The sequence below is a fragment of the Acipenser ruthenus genome, chromosome 43, assembly GCF_902713425.1.
Source record: "Acipenser ruthenus chromosome 43, fAciRut3.2 maternal haplotype, whole genome shotgun sequence".
Classification (NCBI taxonomy): domain Eukaryota; kingdom Metazoa; phylum Chordata; class Actinopteri; order Acipenseriformes; family Acipenseridae; genus Acipenser; species Acipenser ruthenus.
The window spans coordinates 948,212-968,432 of NC_081231.1; the positions used below are offsets into that span (position 1 = coordinate 948,212).

Genomic DNA, 20,221 nt, shown 5'->3' on the forward strand with positions numbered 1-20,221 from the left:
TGTTTTTACTGGTTTGGTGGCGGGTGGGGGCTGCTGCTGAGTTGCAAAGTGAAATCAGTATAACAAGACACAAGGTGATGTAAGGTAACTGTCCAGGTAAACGCAATGCAAGCCAAGCCATTGCTTTTCAATGTATGTGGTGTGGAAGGGTTCAAAATCAAAGCACGAGGAGCGTTGAAAAGAAGGCTGGTCGTACCGAGGCACTGATGCCTTGAACCCTGGAACCTGCTCTGGGTGTCTTCAGCCTCTTTATTATCGGAACATTAACACACAGGGCGTACCCCGAGTCCAGGTATCCAGCGAACGCAGGTTTAACAGGTGATGATGTCATTGGTGCCTGAAGAGTGGGCTTCCCTGCTGATAACAGGCTGCGGTTTTAATGTTAAAGCCGTGGTTTTCACTGCAGTCTGGGAACCGTTAAGGAACCTGTCCCTGTTAAAGAGAGTGCTGATGAAATGTAAAGTCGGGGTGTACCTGTGACATCGATTCTAACGCCGGGTTATGAAACGGGGGCGCTACAGCTGCGTCTCAAACTTGTGGTTGACAGTAAAACTGTTTGGAAGAGCAGTGGGGGGCAGGTCGGTTAAACTTCTCTATGAACCCAGTACTAGCGTATCATTGGCTTTTCTTACAAGACAAGTAAGCGATTGTGTTGCTGGCGGTTTGAGCAAGGAGGAGACCCATCTGGTGAAGGTAAAACGTTTGGCAGACTCGGGTGAGACTGTTATAGGGACCTCCTTGTTGCAAGCCCGTTTCTTTTACCACTGGAACACACAGCCTCCACATAACGACAATTACTACCATTACTCATTAAGCTTGTAGCATTATTCTTAAACTTGGATACAGTTTGCATATTTAATATATATAATAAGTTTTTCAGGTTTGTTGCTGCCATCTGCTGGTTCATTCATGTATTGTACCTAAAGCACCACCACTGCTTGCAATGTTATTTGATGGCAAAATAATAATAATAATAATTATTATTATTATTATTATTTATTTATTTATTTATTTAGCAGACGTTTGTAAACTTTCTTCTATATGCTTGCTCGCTCGCTTTGATGCGAGCGTGGTCCGTTTCAACTCAACAGAGTAAAAAAAAAACTTCTCTAAACTTATTATTTGTTTATTTAGCAGACGCCTTTATCCAAGGCGACTTACAGAGACTAGGGTGTGTGAACTATGCATCAGCTGCAGAGTCACTTACAACAACGTCTCACCCGAAAGACGGAGCACAAGGAGGTGAAGTGACTTGCTCAGGGTCACACAATGAGTCAGTGGCTGAGGTGGGATTTGAACCGGGGACCTCCTGGTTACAAGCCCTTTTCTTTAACCATAAGTAAAACCTCCCTGTCATTTAAATATGTTATATAATAAAATGTACTACTATTGTATAATAAAATGTATTACTGTTCACCTTTTAAATGTGTGTGTGTGTATTTAAAAAAAATAAATAAATAAACTTTGTTTACTGAAAAGCTTTATTTGTATAGGTAAGTGATACAGTACAGTTTAAGTAACATTAATTTGATACTTTGTATAGAGATGACGCTTCGTTATTTGTTTATTTATTTATTTTACACAACGCTTTAGTAATTTTAATGCAACGCTTCAGTGGGTATTAATACACCATACGGTTCTGACGTCACTTTGCCGCTATACGGCACCGATAACTTTTATTAAGTTCTAAACCAATAAGCAAAAGGAATCCTTGTGATGGACAGGTTATTACCCAATCACTCGTTGACAAACCCAACCGGAGAGTGGGTGGGAGAAATTAGAGTTATCCAAAAAAGATCCAATTAGATGGAATATAGAATCGAACAGGCACATTCGCCAGCCAATGAGAGACGTGTTGGGGTGGTCTGTTGTCCTCCATTGTGGTGCGCGGGTCGACATGTAAAAGCGTTTCGTGTTCGAGAAAGAGGTTCGAAATCCGTTAAACCGCGTATTCAAATTTCCTCTCACAACTCTATCTATATACATATACATATATATTTTTTTAAAAGAGAGTCTTTTCTTTTAAATTAAAACGGTTTGTTTATTTCGTGTTTCGGGGTGAAATGGCGACGGGAGCAAACGCCACGCCGCTGGGAAAGCTGCACCCGAGTATCGGCGCCAAGCGCGGTTTCGAAGCCGGGCCCGGCGCTGGAATGATGGCCCCGCCGATCCCGCCGCTCCCTTACCCGCCGCCTCCGACTTTCCAGCAGCAGCCGCCGCCGCCGCCAGTGCCGTTCCCCCAGTTCACAATGCCCACGCCAGGCGCTTTCACACCGCTGCCCCCACCGCAGCAAGGAGCCGGGGCCCTGCCGCAGTCTGGCGGCGGAGGTGAGTTTGAAACGCCGGGGATGTATTGTGGGCCTAGCCGTGAAGCCCGAGAAGGACGGTTCAGTCGTGGGTCGAAGCGGTTTACAGTATTCTGGATACAATACAGGGATTAATTAAATGCAGCAACAACAAAAAAGTTATTTTTTTAGTTTTATGGCTGGTCTTATTTACGTAGGTTTTTTTCTTATTTAGAACTAGCTGTTTTATTTACATAGATATGAAAAATAAACGTATTAAATTAATCTATATCGTCCTAATAATAAAACGCATCTTCATAATATACGTTGGCCGACGTAAATTCTATTGTTAGTTTGCTGCATACGTATTTTTTTTAAAATATTTATTTATTATATATATATATATATGTGTGTGTGTGTGTATATATATATTATTATTATTATTTATTTCTTAGCAGACGCCCTTATCCAGGGCGACTTACAATTGTTACAAGATATCACATTATACATTATTTCACATTATTCAGATATCACATTATTTTACATACAATTACCCATTTATACAGTTGGGTTTTTACTGGAGCAATCTAGGTAAAGTACCTAGGTCTGGTAGAACACATGGACCCTGAACTCTCCAGTTATTGATCTTTTCCAGGATGAAACTATACGATTTTAATACAGCAGTCGTGCTGGTAAATATCTTAAATCTACAATGGCCCATTAAAAAAAAAAAAAAAAAAAAGTCATATGATTTGATTAGTCTTCCAGTGTGTCTTTCCCAACACACTGCTAGGCTGTTTACGTTTTTTAAAGATATTACAGGCACACAATCTGTCTACCTCCGTGACTCTGTAGACCAGTAAACATGCGTGCGTGCTTCTGAACTGCCTGCTGAAGCAAGCGCTTGTGAATGTGCTGCTGCAGGTCAGGGAATCGAAACCAGAGTAAAACAAAACTGGGGGAAAAAATCCCAAATACTGTATAAAACTGTAAACTGGAAGGAAAAAGGGACGTTTTAAAGCCAGCAGTGAAAACTTTTGTAAATGATTTGTCATTAAACATGTGTGGGTTCCCCCCGAGTGAAGAACACTCCCTGTAATTCTGAAAGGCTGTTTTGGTCTCTACAGTTCTATTGTGGTGTATTTGCAACCTAAAAACTTGTGGGGTGTCCTCATTCAGAAAGTGGGGACCCTGATGCGCCGGTCACAGCTGTGCTGTCTGTCCCACACTAGGTGATGAACCCCATAGATGCCTGATTTAGCTTCACCAAGCTTCTCATATATTCTTAGCCTCCTATAGATGTCTCGGATTGTATTTGGGTAAAATCTGATTTTATTTTATTTGATACAGATATTTTGTAATCTTTCAGCTACTTCTAAAAGGTATTGACAATATTGACCCAAGGGATTTTTTCGACCTGAAACAAGGACCAGGGGTCACAAATAGAGATTAGATAAAGGGACATTCAGAATAGAAAATAGGAGGCACTTTATTACACAGAGAATTGTGAGGGTCTGGAACCAACTCCCCAGTAATGTTGTTGAAGCTGACACCCTGGGATCCTTCAAGAAACTGCTTGATGAGATTCTGGGATCAATAAGCTACTAACAACCAAAGAGCAACCGAATGGCCGCCTCCTCGTTTGTAAACTTTCTTATGTACCCTGGGATTTTGCAGACTCTCTGTATGTTTATGCACTATTCCGAGGGTTTGTAACAGGAATAATTGCAGGAGAACCTAAAAGTGGCATTTGAGGAATTTCTCTTATCTGTTTCGAGGAGTCTTTTTCAAGTTTAGATTGCAGAGGCGCACCATTCATGGACACGACAGTAGAAAAACAAAACATTTCACTGAAACCAAGTTAAATGAGAATTCCTGGCGACCGTCGCTCATTTTGAAGCCCTCTTTCTGTTAATCCTCTAGATTTCGGCCAAAAGAGATCTCGGAAGCGTAGCCGCTGGAACGACGAGACTCCGGATCAGAAGACTGTGATTCCCGGAATGCCGACAGTCATTCCTCCAGGACTGAGTCGGGAACAGGAGAGAGCTTATATAGGTAACTGTCTATCTTCATTACCCTCTTAAATGCTCTTTCAGTGATATGATCGAAGGTCTTTTTGTCAGGTATGTAAACAGGTACACATCTTTGCACACACATGTACAGTTTGCAACAGCGGTCAAACTGACTTTAAATGTTTAATTTCATCCTTCAAAAGGTGCATCATCCATTTTTGTGTTGAACTTTTTTTTTTTGTGTGTCTGTCTTTTAGGTATTTGTATTCTTTTTTTGAAGCTGTGTGATGTGCAGCAAATACATTTTGAGCTTTATAAGCAAGAACAAAATCCTCCCTTTTCATTTTTTATATAAACCTTTTCACACGAAATTGACTTTTTAGTCAAACTTACTGTACCTTACTTGGTTTTTCATTTCAGAATAAGGAGTGAAACGTGGTTAATTTTTTTTACACAGTAATAGAGGTCTGTACCAAACACATGAGCACTACACTTATGAACCAAGTGGTTCTTGAATAACAGATGATTTTATAGTTGGTGTGAATACATGCTCCCTCTATCATGACAAAATGGTCCATCGTTAATCATTTGTATTGCACATCGTAATATAGCCTATTGGAACATCACATTTGTCATGATGCAGCTGCGCCTGTGACCTGCATGTTACGATACCCCTCAAGCCCTTAGTTTTTTAAAGCCTTTTCTTGCCTCAAGTCCATTCGGGTTAACACCTACCACCCACTCATCTTAATGCATTTTCTTTCATTCTAAATGTGTCAGTGCTAGTATTTTCAAAAGTGAGCAAGCATACACGTTTCTAAAAGACAGAATGGATAGTCTTTATCACTTTTTTTTAGGAATAATTAAAAAATCTTACTTATAAAGCTCAACTGTAAAGTGGAACACTGTCCAAAGCAATGCTGCAGTACTATTTTTTATTTATTTATTTATTTATTTTTCTCTTGTGGCATTAAGGTTTGCATACCACTGGGCATCCATTAGCAATAAGGAAGGCTGTGCTACATGTGTAATGTGTTTTGAAATCTCGTTCCCCCCGCTGCTGATCAGTTTGAATGAACAGCTTGTTCCCTTAACCATGATGCAGTGTTATCTCCTTTTTATATGTTTAGGATTTGAACCTTGTGTGTAAACGGCAGCCTCACTTTTCATTTGCTTGTGTTCAAATGAAAGCGGGCCATTTCCATTGCATGCAGCAGCTAACTCTGTCGTTTTTAATATGATTGATTTTACAGCCCTTGCTGAAGATCTCCCCCTTAGCAGTTTCTCAACATGCTTGTAGTATTATTGGCAACGTCTTATTGCTGGTACAGCTGAATATATGGCAGTAATAACCTAAAGTCATTCACTTGTGCTCTAGCACCCGTGTTTCAGAGTGCAGGGGTGATTTGTTGAACATGAAATATTTCTGTCTTTGTTAATGGTTGGTCTTCCCTTGGTATGTAAACGTTTATGTTCTGCAACCTTTTTCTTTTCGTCTGTGGTTTGTTACTCACTTATGTTTAAGAGATCTGGTCATTCATGATTTCATTTAAATAGGTGTGTGTGTGTATTTTACTCCTGTTGAAATATGTGAAAATATAGGAATAACTAAACATTTCCCTGCGGCCAGTGTTTCCAATAATCCCCTCTAACACCCTTTTCAGCACTTCTGTTATGCTTGTTTTAAAGGAGTTTAAAGATTTGCTGACTTTTTTTTTTCTCTCTTCCTTAGCAGGGCAATTAGTTGGTGTGTGACTTTAAAATTATTTAACAGCCCTAAATTTAGTGGTGTGTAGAAAAACAAACAAACCCTAAAACCAAATTTAAGTGGTGTTGCCCACATAAAGGGGCACAGGAATTGTAACAGTTTCAAGTCGTAACATCCTAAAATTATATCTATTTTTATTGAAATAAATAATAGGTGGCTTTTCTGTTTCGCAGGAGCCTTTTATTGTAAAACGAACCAAGCATGGCCTTACTGCAGGTTTTGCCATTGTCAAGCAGTATCTACAGCTCTGGCCAAAGGTTTTGCACACCCTATAGAATCGAATGAAACCTGCTGAATAATGTTACATTAACATATTGTATTACATACTGCTTTGTTTATTTCCATATACTTCACGAAAAAGTGACAAATTGGTGTGACATTTCAAAATCTAACATGAAATACTATACCAACTATTATGGCTTCCAGTAGACTTTTTGCAAAATCATGTTGTATTTTTTTTGATTACACGATAAAAAAAAAGATCTAAATTATGTTAATATAGTTTTATTTTTATTATGTCTCGGTTCTGAAATTCTAGGTGATGCAAAACTTTTGTCCATAGCTGTACTGTTCAGTCCTGCATGTGGCTTGAAAATGAATCCCCCCCCCTGGGATGCTGCTGCAAGCTAGTCCTTTGCAGCCATCAAGCAGGGAAAGTGCTTGCAGATTATGTTGACCAGTATCAGTTTTAACAATGCAACAGTTTTGTTTTTTAAATGAAAATGAGATGCATTCAGGTTTCCACAGAAGGCATAACATTACATTCGAATCCTCTCCCAATCAGGATGTATACCTAGAATCTTTTACTCGAAAGCTAAGTGGACAGATGTGTATAATCTCCCATCATGTGGCCTGCCTTCCATGGAAACCTGCTATCTGTTTTAAATGTTGAATTATTTAACCGTTCTCCCTTGACTAGAAGCACCTCCAGTAGTTTACTGTAGACCCCTGCAAGTGAACACTGCTCCCTGCAAACGACTCCGCTCTTTGCTGAGAAGCTGTTTTGTTTTCCAATGAGGGGAGAAGGGTTAAATTGACTATTAAAGTTGCCAGAAATAATAATTAATAATTAATGAAACCTCTTGTTCTCCATGTTTTTTGTTTTTTTTAATCATAACTATTTACAAAAGACTTTAACCGAATTTCTAGAGGTGTGGTTTTTTTTTTTTCGTTGGTAACCATATCTTTTTTTTCCGTCCTTGTTTTTTCTTTCCTAACCTGATTTCTTCCAGTCCAACTGCAGATTGAGGACCTGACCCGTAAACTGCGTACAGGAGACCTGGGAATCCCTCCTAACCCTGAGGACAGGTTGGGCAAAGCTTTTAACCCAAGCACAGTAACGTTTTTATCTTGTCTTGTTAAATGAAAGAACCATTCAGTACCTGTGACGTTAGGTTCAGTTTACTCTTGCTGCTAGCTACAGGAATGACTGAATTTCACAATCAGTCAAATCTGGAATGATCTTTTATTTAAACAATCTAATAATGGATTTTGTATCAAATTTGAAATTGTATTTTTGAAGTCTTCAGTTTAACACCTTTTACAATCAATCCAATCTTTTATTATTATTTGAGTGTTTGCAGATGAATGCCAAAGTGACCCTTTTCCCAGTCTTTGTATACTTTGGATCTGCATGTAACATCAATCAGACTGATAACAGTTTGCACTGTTGGCATTAACTTTGCACTGCAAGGAATTCTGTTACATTTAGATCAACAGTGAGTGTTTCCAGTCTTAGATGGCCTTTCCAGCCCAGGTCTTTTGTACTCTTATATCCTTTTGTATTTTAACCCATCAGACTTCCTAAAACCAGATTGATTATACTTATAAAACCTGGCCTGGAATATCCCCCTTGGACTGGAGTCGCGCCCATCTCATTATTGTACTTGTAAACACACTTGTGGTATAGATCTAAAATATGATGCATTTTCAACACCTCTTAGAGTGAATATTTAACAGATTCTCATGCAGCCAAGCGAAAATTGAATCATGCAAGAATATAATGTATTCCTTGCTGTGCAATAGACGAGACTACAGTGCAAAATGTGCAATACAAAATCCTGATTTTAAATATATAAAAACAAGTTAATGATGAATTAGGAATCTTCTGAACAAGTAGTTTTCATGTGGACAATCTGCTACATGTGGTATATGCATTCAGGATGAGCAATTAACAAAGTTATAAATGAAGTGAAACGTTTAGTATTAATGCAATAGTTTGAAGTATTTTGTTTCTGGGTATAGACTTTTTTTTTTTTTTCTTTTTAAATCGTACCAAATGCATGTAGACCACTTTAGTTTCTCTGTGTATATCTGGTTCTGTTTTAAGGAGCAGTTTGCATTAAGAAGGTGGAGAGAATGAAATGTGATTTGATGGCAGCATCTAGGACTGCTCGGTCTTCCTGGACTGCATCATTGGTGGATCTGATATTTCTCTAGGGTTAGGATTAGGGCTCTCGGAGTAATTGATGCACTGTGTGTTTTAGGCACTGTATATTACTGGGAGGTATCATCTTTATACAAGCTTTTAGTTATTAAACTAGTGGCTATTCTAATTGTGCTGTTCACAAAAAAAAAATTGACAACTTTCTTTTGTAGCACTTAAACAGGTATGAAAAAGATGTTGTAGAATAGTTTTATTAAGACAAACAGGTGTTTTTTAAATTAAATGTTAGATGGCTGGTAAATTATTTACATAATCGTTAACACAAAATTAATCTTTTGATCTTGTCCAGGGTGGATGTAATAATGCATGGTGCTTCTATTAAATTAATTGATCCACACTAATAATGAATAATGCTGTGGACAAAAAATATTACCATTCAATTTGTTTCCGGTTCAGTTAAGAACGGTTCTTCTAAAGAGTGATGATATGTGATGATTGGTACTATTCAGTATTGAGTCTTACAAATAGCTAGAGGTCTCATTGAAGATCCCAGTCCTAACCTTTTCAATGCTGGGAGAGAAAATAAACCCGCTGGTGTGAACCTGCGCTAATATTTCATGAACACACTGTTGGGCTGCTGTCTTCTAGTTACAGTTGTCCTTGTAATCTTTCCCTCTCTCACCAAAATGGCAGCCAGTTTTAGCTGAATCTTCTTTCTCTCCACCTCGCTGAGCTTCTCTTATCTGGGTCAATTCCTTTTTAATGAACGCATTGAAATGTTTTTTTTTTATTTTATATAACATTAACTAGTCTATCCAGCCTGCAAGGAAAGCTTGAGTCTTTAGCTAAATGAATGTGTTTGTTGCTGTTGAGTGATATGTCCTTAAATCAGTGAAAAGGGGGATGATATCAAAAGCCACTATTTTATAATTTAATTTATTTGTTAAATTCTTCAGGACTTGAGCCTGTCAAGTATTTCTTGCCATTGCATAAACTACCACTCTACACAAAGTGGAAAAACACATTGCAAAAGACATTTCTTAGCACAGCCATTGAGTTTAAATCTGTAGTATAACCCTTACAGCCTTACTCGCTGTTGCACATCCTCGGATATGAAAGGCTCCTGGCAGTCACTGGGAGCATGTGCAACATAAAATTGGCACCCCGATCCTCCTACAAGGATTTCCAGGCGTTTTGAAGGAGGGAGGGAGTGTTTCTTTTATATGACTTGGCTACAGTAACCAACTCTTGACAGTTGAATACTATTGTCCTATATGCAGTAGTGGGAGTCAGGATATTTAATGGAACACAGTGCTGGTGGTTTAACATATATAGTGTGTGTATATATAGTCCTTGACTAGGAAGAAATGTGTTTTAATTTTTTATTGTAAGGTGGGGGACTATCAAAACTTGGTTTCAATAGGGAGTAAAGGATTATAGTTTTATTTAATGAATGTTTGAGGAGCTTGGCCAAAAGGATTTTCAAGAACAGGATCCGATTCTCCATATTCTAGAACTCCCCTTCAGCACTTTGAGATATATAAAGCTTCAGTCTGAATTAAAGCAGGATTTTCAGGTGGTCTCTGTTGGGTTTTCGGGATTGATCCTAATTATTATTTTTTTCTTAACTGTTGGAACAAGCAGCCCTTAAGCGGCTTCTGTTTAGGGGAGGGAGGAAAAAAACAAAAATACCTTAACTTTTTTTTTTCTCTCTAACCGAATTCCCCCACTCTAACCTTTTCCAAAGCAGAGCCTTTTTTATACAGCGCTACAGGTGTGACTGTCACCAGGTTCAGCAGTGAATGGAGTAAGAGCCTGGCGTTCTCAAAGGCTGCTTTTTACAGATCATTTATCTTGTTTTAAATTGAAATATTAAGACCTATGTACCTACCCTGGCTTTATATGCTAGTTATCCCCCTTCAACCCCCCTTGGGTCTAACATTTTGTTAACCTTCAATATATATTTTTCTTAATCTCTTGGTGAATCCTGTACGCAGTGTACATATCAGGGTTAGCGATGGACTGTGTGGGTTTGAACTTTGGCACTTTATTTTTTTTTAAGTAGCTGTTGCTCACCACTTCAGTGAGTTGGTACTGGTGGAAGGCATATGACCCTGGCTACTAGTTTATTCAGATCTCCCTCCCCTGCGAGCGGCAGTGACACCCAGCTGAGGGTCAGTGGTGTTTGGTTTGGCTAAATCGCCATTCCTATGGAAACGGTGATGCCCTACACAGAGGTTTTGACTACAAAGAAGCGTTTCTCATTTTGAGTTTATTCCAGTTTCTTATCGTGTTTAAGTTCAGTGCTGTTGGGTGTGTAATAGTTACGGGTGCTCTCCACAGCGGCTGAGAAAAGCTGATGCGTTGTGCAGAGAAGCAGTCGGCACCCATCCCAGTGGATGTTTCTGCAGTTCCATTAGGAATGACAGCCCGGTCAACATCAGTCACCCTCAACTGGATGGCATCCCCTGCTTGCTGTGGGAGAGATGCCAGTCGCTTTGTGCAGCCAAATCATTTTTTCTGTGGTGGTCTGTGGAGGTGAAGGGATGTTTGCCTCTGCAGGCTTGCCTTCCACCTCCCTCCCGCAGTCCAATGTTTGAGCTGGGATTGGAACTCGGGATTGCCTGACTCCCAGTCCTTTTTCTCCTGCATTCTTACAACTATCTTGATTGATAAAATCAGTCTTAACCCCCTGAATTTGATTTGATTCCTTGCTGTTTTACCAGCACAGCTTTTTCGCAGGAGTGTTTACTGGCACAAGATAACACCTCTTTCTAGCTCTGCTACCACAGGCTTGTGTTTTTATTAGTTTATTGTATTGTGCAAGTATGGCCCTTTTCACACCCATAACCGCTGGGATCTCCAGTAAACAGCACAAGTGGAGTTTTAACTATTTCTCCTGTTCCTGGCTTTTTAAATGATTTTTTTTTGTAGCAAAACGCAGAATATCTTGCAGCTAGGATGTTTTAAAATTGTGGAGAACCACCGTTTCACCTGTGCTAGCGTGCAGAAATCTAGCACTGTTTACTCTTCTCTTTAACAGACTCAGTCTGCTTAACTGGTTTTCAATTTTCCCTCAAATAGTAGGGGTTACTTGGTTTAAAATAAAAAAAAAAACAAACTTAGAGGTTCTCTTTTCCCCCTGGAGTGAAATGAATTGTGCTACTGTCTTGTGTTTAACTGCTGCTAGATTAGCCAGTTGTAGGGAAGGTGTGTATTTTTTTTGAGAGAGAGATGTGTTAGCAGGAAGATAACTGTTTCTTGTTTTTGTCTCTCTCCCTTCCTTCCCCCTCTTCCCCTAAATCCTCCACAGATCCCCCTCTCCGGAGCCCATCTATAACAGCGAGGGCAAGCGGTTGAACACGCGGGAGTACCGCACACGCAAGAAGCTGGAGGAGGAGAGGCACTTGATGATCCAGGAGATGGTCGCCCTCAACCCAGAGTTCAAACCGCCTGCCGATTACAAGTGAGTAAAGACCACAGGCTTCGACCTGCATTTACTGAATAGTACAGAAGCAAACTCCTGATTGTACACGCTGGATAATCTGCCTCTCTCCTCTGCAGGCCGCCAGCCACGCGAGTCAGTGACAAGGTGATGATTCCTCAGGATGAGTACCCCGAGATCAACTTCGTGGGGCTGCTCATTGGACCCAGGTAACCTCACAACACAAGTTTGGGAGCGAGAGGCTCGTCAGGTGAACGCGCTGTTTGCCCCTGCTAAGGGAATCAGATTTTAATAGCATCTAATCTTAAACTGACTTGTAATTTATGCCATGCTAAAAATGCATGGCGTAGCCTTTGTGGTGAGGGGGGGGGGGCGACAAGAGGCAGTTGTAAGTGTTTTACATGCTTATTATAATTATGATTTATGTGATTTCTACAGCAGTTGTATGGAAGCATGAGTCATACTCCTGGGGTTTGGATTAGCTGAAGGCTACTGTAAATGGAAGCCGGGGGGGTGTGTGTTGTATGTGTGTACATTTTAATGGTGGTTGTCCTCCCCCCCCCCCCCCCCCCCCCCTGCAGAGGGAACACGCTGAAGAACATTGAGAAGGAGTGCACAGCCAAGATCATGATCAGAGGGAAGGGCTCCGTGAAGGAAGGGAAGGTGGGCCGCAAGGACGGGCAGATGCTGCCTGGAGAGGATGAGCCTCTGCACGCCCTCGTCACTGCCAACACCATGGAGAACGTCAAGAAGGCAGTGGAGCAGGTGAGGAACACGGGGCTGCTGCACGGGGGCACGTGTCCCGCAGATAGAAAGTATGCTGACTTTCGGATTTTTGCAATGAGTTGCATGAAACGGGGTTTAAAATTTACTGACCCGTTGGTTCTGGTCATCCAAATTCAGTTTTCTCCTCGTGAAGCTTGAGTCGCTCTCAAATGCATTTTAAGAAACGGCTTCAACAACAAATGCTCAATTCTTTTTGTACGTTAATGGGTTAAGCCATTTTGATTGTGACTAAGCATTTGCTGCCTGAATTTGATAAGTAGTTTGCATGTGTTAGACGTTTTTGGCTAATTCACTAGCTTTCTCCAACAAGTTTTGAGGAGCACATGTTTGGTTAGCTTCAAGTTTTAACAGCTAGTTTCTACTGGGCTCAAATCTCTTCACTTATTTGGTTTTCAATCTGTATTAAAATTTTACAAAAGTTGTTGTCAAATGTATGCTGTGTATAGATGTTGGCCATCTGTTTATAGAGAAGTGTACAGTAATTGGTTTCACAACAGTAGTAATTCAAGGATTTACCATTTACAAATGACTTATGAAAACAAAAAATGCATTCTTGTGAAGCATTGCAAATACGTCAAACTTGATTCTTAGTTTCAACGCTAGCCCTGGCCCCCTCTGCTCACAGCTCTCTCTCTCTCTTTGTCTCCAGATTCGTAACATCCTGAAGCAGGGGATCGAGACGCCGGAGGATCAGAATGACTTGCGGAAGATGCAGCTGCGAGAGCTGGCCCGGCTCAACGGCACACTGCGCGAGGACGACAACAGGTAACTGGAGGGGGGATCAGGGTTCTGTTCTGTACAGATTGAAGGGAGTAACTGGGATTAAACTAATTTACTTCGGGTGACTTTATCTAGTAGAACCCTAAAATCTGAACCCCAAGTGTTGTCAAGGGGAACTTGGCAGATTGTCTTCAACTCTAACACCCATGTAAAGTCAAAGTGCATGCTTTGGGGATGTCAATACTGCGGTGCGTGTTTGCTTGTTAACCCTTTAGGTACAAGGGATTTTTGCAATGACGTGCATGAAACAGGGTTTAAAATTTAATGACCGGATGGAACCGGTCATCCAAATGGTCAGTTTCCTCCTCATGATGCTGGAGTCGCAGTCAAATGTGTTTTAAGAAACCGTTTTGAACAAGCGCTCAATTCCGTGTGTACCTTCAGGGTTTAAATCCTTCCCTCTGTTACTATGTGTATTGACCCGCCGTCGGCTGTGTTTGCAGGATCCTGAGGCCCTGGCAAAGTTCGGAGCCCCGCAGCATCACCAACGCCACCGTCTGTACCAAGTGCGGAGGCGCCGGCCACATCTCCTCCGACTGCAAGTTCACCAGGTAAGACCGCAGCAGAGCGACCGCGGGGCCGCAGCTCTGCTGTGCCAGGGGCACGTGCGGAATTAGAAACGCCTGTTTTGATTTATGCGTTTCACACTTTGATTCCCTGATTTTATGAAAACAAAGTGGTAAACCTAATTTTAATAAGACAAAATGCACCTGGTAATTTTTTCAGAAGATACAGCTTTCAGGAACAAGGTTTTTTTTTTTTGTTTTTTTTTTAGAAGAGGCTGTGTTAATGTTACGATTTTCTGAATGAATTTGCCAATCTTCACGTACTAAATATATGCTGTTGCGTTTTAATCGTGAAGTTTTTGTTGAGGAATCCAACAGTACATCTCATATTGCACGTTTACAAGGTTTTTCAGTTTAGGAGTTCACAGGATTTCGTTTTTTTTAATATCTAATCTGTATCAATATTAAATCTCTTATCAGTACAAGTCTGATACAACCTCCATCTTCCACTAGAGGGCGCTGGTACTCTGATGCCTTGCCAGATAAGCAGTTAAATTGCCACCATTTTAATATTGACGGCCCGCTAGTTATCTCTTGCAGAGTCTGCAAAACCGTCTGATTTACAACCAGTCATTTTGTTTATGAAAACTAGGTAATTGAATGGAAGTATAAACAATTGTGGGGGTTTACCCAGCCAAGTCTTCAAGCAATGATGCTTTTGTCCTGCAAAATAGTTTGCAGTCCTCTCTGAGACGTTACATCATCTACATCCTTCTAGAATGGACTTGTATAATGAAACATATTGTACGTTTTGTATTTCCTCCACACAGTACAGTGTGTGTGTTGAATCTCTGCTCCCAGTCTAACCCCAGAGCAGCTCTTTCGCCCCCAGGCAGGGAGACCCCCAGTCTGCCCAGGACAAGGCGCGCATGGACAAGGAGTACCTGTCTCTGATGGCTGAACTGGGGGAGGCTCCTGTCCCCTCCTCCACTGGGGGGGGCTCCAGCAACCACCATCAAGGCAGGGGCTCTGGACCAGGCAACAACCAGGGCCAGCAGGTAAGGACAGTGAGGACAGGGGACTCCATACAGTCAGTGTTTAAATATGACTATAGAGAGATGTATTGACACATCTTTTAGGTTAGACATGTACAGGACTCCATACAATCTGCAGTATTGATGAAATGCTAGTTTTAACTTGTAATTATTGAATCGCTATGTAGAGGTGTCTTGAGATTAGACATGCAGTGCGTTACACAGCTGTGAGATCAGTCAGCTGCTAGGAACCGGACGAGTGCCGACTGGCCTCATTTTGTGAATTCTCGTTCTAAATAAAAATCCAGCTATCTCTTTTACTTGGTACAGTCATTCTAATGGTTTCCCTTCCTGTGCAGAACCGTCCCCCCTGGATGAACTCCGGCCACTCTGAGAACCGTCCTTACCAGGGGATGCACGGAGGGGGTCATAGCGGCCATGGGGGGCACCACGGCTTCCCTCCCCCCATGTCCAACATGCACCCCAACAACGGGCCCCCTCCCCCCTGGATGCAGCCCCCGCCGCCGCCAATGAACCAGGGGCATGGGCCTCACGGGCACCACCACATGGGTGAGTCCCGCTCGAACACGCCCGCTCTGCAGCTTGGTGTCGCTGGCACTGAGCTCTTGCACATCAAATACTGAAACCAAGGGATTACTGGACAGACCTTGTACAGCTCTGGCTAACAGTTCTGCAGCACCCCATAGAATGAACTCATTTTGCTTCATAAAGTCCAATGGAAACTGAATGATGTTATGTTAACATATTGAATTGCACCGCTTTATAGTTTTCCATATATTTAATGTATAGTTTAGCCTATTGCTGTTAAATGCCTTTTACAAAAAGTAAATGTGTTTTGAGGGAAGCAGTATGAGCTCTTGTGTGTTCTGTATCCCGTCTTTTAAATATTCGCGTCCCCAGTATTTCAGGTGTATTCCTGTAAACGCTTAATGATTTGCTGTGTCTTTTTTAAAACCCCAGGTCTGCTGCCTCCACCAATGGGAATGTTGCCCCCTCCCCCTCCTCCACCCAGTAGCCAGCCTCCACCTCCTCCATCAGCACCACTGCTGCCATGGCAACAGCAGCAAGCCCCGCCTCCTCCACCCACCAGCAGCATGGCAACCAGTACACCACTGCCATGGCAACAGAGTAAGTGAAAAGGATTCCTGGTAGCCTGCCTTTTTGAGCACTAATTAATTGTAAAGCTACTGCTAGCAGTGAATCATAATTCAAGGGGGCGGGGCGTTTCTGCTTTGTCAGTTAATACAAAGGGTTTAACGTTTCTACAGATGAATTCAGTGGAAATTGCCTGTGTTTGCAACTCCTAAATACACATTTTGGATGGTGTGCTTAGAATTTCAAAACCTAATTTATGTAAAGCATCCCCTGGTCCTGCTTCCCACAGTTAGAAAAGTATTGAGAGACTTCTATTCGAAACGTCTCTCATTGAATTTGATTGTTTTTTAAATGTATCACTTGGGTGTTTTTAATCGCTCTGTGTGTTTTCTCTTCCGTCGCAGACACCATCACCACCTCCTCTCCTGGCTCTGGAACCCTCCCTCCCTGGCAGCAGCAACAGCAGCAGGGCTCCACTGCGGGCTCCTCCACGCAGCCCCCTCCCCCCATGGGCAACCCCTCAATGGTGCCCCCTCCTCCCGGGGTGCAGCCCCCCCTGCCTCCCGGCGCTCCCCCTCCCCCTCCCCCACCTCCTCCTGGCTCTGCTGGCATGATGTACGCACCCCCTCCCCCTCCCCCTCCCATGGATCCCTCCAACTTCGTTACCATGATGGGCATGGGCGTCCCAGGCATGCCCCCTTTCGGGATGCCCGCGCCCCCTCCTCCCCCTCCTCAGAGCTAAAGCGGACCCCCTAGCTGTAGCAATAGGAGGCTCCTCCATTCTGACCTGGGAGCAGCCTTCATCTCACACCAGTCAACACATTTAATCCTGGGTTCATGTACCAAGTATTTTTATTTATGTATCTGTTTCCTTGGATATGTATATTAACCAGTCAGCTTCTTTAGCTTTTAAAAACATTCCCAGTATGATGTGGCCACCTCCCCTTTTTTTTCTAGATACACAACTGTGAGCTTTGCTACACCTGTAGAGTTTAGATTTTTTTTTTCTGTCCGACCTCTTTCTTGAATGCATTCATCTATGACTTTCTGTTTTGTGTTGTGTAATTAGAACACCAGGATTTAATTTGTTTGTGGGTTGTGTTTTTAAATTAAACCCCTCCCCTTTCAGCTGCTTGGTGTACAAAATTATGAAGCGCTTCTTCTGTGGAGCAGCAACACAGAGCCTTCTCTCCCAGCCTTTAGTGCTTTAGTGACCCCCCCTCCTCCCAACTAATGAAGTAAGAATGGGGATATCCTTTTAAATCTCAATGGTACGTAAGATTATTCCAAATTTATCAAACATGGGGGGGGGGCTACACCAAAGTAGCCCATCCCCGATTTTTAGACCACTTGTTGTATTTAGTGCTGAACCAGAATTAAATAAAACATGCAAAGTGGCTGCAGCTGAGAACTCGTATCCTGGCTTCAAATCCCTTTTCAGCTTGCTGAGTGGAAGCAGAGCCCACTTCACCAGGCTAGATCCGTTAGGAGTTGGGCTGCAATTTCATTTTTTTTTTTTTTAATACAAAACTATATAAGATTGAACTATTTTGAAGTTTAACTAACAGATTGGATTAAAAAAAAAATCTTGTGGCATAAATGTCTCTTATTTTAATTGAATGGTACACATTAATGACTGCCTTTCTGTTTGAAATGTAAATACCTCCTCTAAACCCCCTAATACTCTTTTCTACTCCTATAGAAACTAGAAAAATATTGATACTTTGAGCAGGAGTTGCCTGACATCAGTGTATACTAGAATGTTTCTGATTTGACTAACGTTGCTCAATAATTCATAAATGTTGGCTGCTTTTTTTTTTTTTTTTTTTTTTTTTTTAATAAACGTTTTGTAGGTTGTGATCAGGGCTTGCTCTCTCCTACCTCCCTGTCAGTAAATCCTGCTCCTCGTCTCTGCTGAGGGAAGTCAGTGTAGCAGCTTGTCTTGCTCATTGGTCTGTTTGCTTCATGCTTAAGTTCCCTTTTCTTCAGTGTTTCTGGCCTGCAGTCAGTTATATGTGCAACAGGTCTCTCAACATGTCCCCTTTCAGTGCTTCCTTTTTATTTTGCTGATTTTGCCAGCTCTTGCGAGATGACTTTTTTTAAAGATTGCTTTTTGTTTCTGTAACTTCATTTGAAAATAAAGGGGAGGATACATTTACAAACTCCAGTTGTCACTCGCTGTGGGTATCGTGCAAATTTTTTTTTTTGTAATGCTCAGTTTAGGTAGATCAACATGTTTGTACTCCATGGCTCTTTCTCGACTGCCTCATAATAACCTAGGTTTTGTTTCTAGGAAGGTGGGTGTTTAAATTACAGCACGTGTACAGCAGCCCTGCCTTATGGTTTGAGGTAGAGGTGTGTAAGCTGCCCTGTAAGAGGAGCTTGTGCGATTGCAAATCTGCCACCGCAAACATCTCAAACCTTTTCAGCTCCCAACTTTGCATTTCCACTTGATTACTTTCTGGGCTGCAATCGTGTGGTCACTCTGTGGGTTCTGGATGATGAAAGACCCAATGCTTTTAGAGAATGGCTTTAAAAAAAAATTTAAAAAAATAGTACATGGTTTGGTTCTGCAATTTCCTACAGTAGTTTCATTGTACAGGAAAAATAAACCTTTTTCTCACCAGTATTTTTCACAAAAGCGTTTTGGCAGCTGTTTGGGAGTGAGTTAATTATCAGGGCTTGTAAATACTGACTGCTAATGTGTTCCTGATCCTGACATTATTATTATTATTATTATTATTTGTTTATTTAGCAGACTCCTTTATCCAAGGTGACTTACAGAGACTAAGGTGTGTGAACTATGCATCAGCTGCAGAGTCATTTACAACTTACAACATCTCACGCGAAAGACGGAGCACAAGGAGGTGAAGTGACTTGCTCAGGGTCACACAATGAGTCAGTGGCTGAGGTGGGATTTGAACCAGGGACCTCCTGGTTACAAGCCCAGTTCTTTTAACCACTGGACCACACTGCCTCCTTTTGAATATATACAGATATGTATCTCATGAAGTCATCGGATCTGATACGGCAGCCACGTGATAATTTAGGTGTTTGCTGTAAAGATCCGACTGTATTTGATACACAGTTGTATCAGTTATGATTTTTTGCAATCCGGTCTGTTGCTAAAAGTATAATATAGTGGCGATCCAAACTCTTAAACATCTATCTATCTCTCATATTAATATGCAACATAAGATTTGGGTTTAAAAATCCCATTCCATCTGAAATGCCCAAATTAAAGAGAACCATTGGGATTGATGATACGTAGCCGTGTATGATTGAGAAAATGTGCAGAAGACAACTGTGTAAGACCAACAGAGTGAAGAAGTGTCTGTGGTAAGAATTAGGAACTTTTAAATATAGAGAGATATGTATCTCATGAAGTCATTCGTGCAGGTGAGATCAAAGATAGAGATATGTGTGTTAAAGCAGTTTGTATTAAAAACGGTCTCCACAAAGTTCATAGCCAACCGTGCATACCTTGCTTCATTGTTATTTTGGAGACGGGACTGGTTCACACCCACACAACCTCTCCCCCACTAATAGTTAAGACATGACCACTGATGTTGTGCATGCCTGAAACCGTCATGTATTTATTTATTTTTGCGGCCAGTCTGGTCTCCACGAATATCAACAGTTAAGCGAGGTATGCATGGGTGCTCTACCATTGCTAAGAACTATTTTATGACTTTAAAGAGACATTCTTTAATAAATTAATAAATGTTTTGTTTTTATGGTCTTTCAAAAAAAATAAAAATAATAAATCTTCTTGGTAAGTATTTTGGCCTCAAAGACTGAACATTACATTTAACTGTATTCTAAAAGTCAGGGAAGTTAAAGCCGGATCATGTTACATACAGTGTCGTAGTGTCTGTTACTGAGGGAAGTCAGCCTGCCTCAGTCCATCAAAGCGGCTCCTGCTCTAAATACCACGGCCTCTGGGAGGGGGTCGCAGCTGCTGAATAGACTCTCCTCGTGTTCGCTTTACCTCCACTCTGTCAATACAGCGCAGACACGCCCACTGCATTGCAGTGGCATGTGCGGTGTATGCTGGGGACTGTAGTCTTTTAAAATACAGGCGAGCGCGACTCAAGACTTAT

The 20,221-nt window shown here is 41.5% G+C and overlaps 1 protein-coding gene across 1 annotated transcript; it reads left to right on the forward strand.

Moving 5' to 3' along the window:
* The first annotated feature begins 1,843 nt into the window (after window positions 1-1,843).
* LOC117967864 (splicing factor 1-like) lies at window positions 1,844-18,295 on the forward strand. The gene is made up of 12 exons (XM_059011800.1): window positions 1,844-2,328; window positions 4,209-4,340; window positions 7,298-7,373; window positions 11,765-11,917; window positions 12,016-12,105; window positions 12,478-12,661; window positions 13,332-13,447; window positions 13,906-14,013; window positions 14,846-15,026; window positions 15,362-15,572; window positions 15,984-16,151; window positions 16,523-18,295. Exons 1-12 carry the CDS (start codon window positions 2,064-2,066, stop codon window positions 16,858-16,860), a joined length of 2,022 nt encoding a protein of 673 aa, XP_058867783.1. The 5' UTR covers window positions 1,844-2,063; the 3' UTR covers window positions 16,861-18,295.
* Window positions 18,296-20,221: the final 1,926 nt, after the last annotated feature.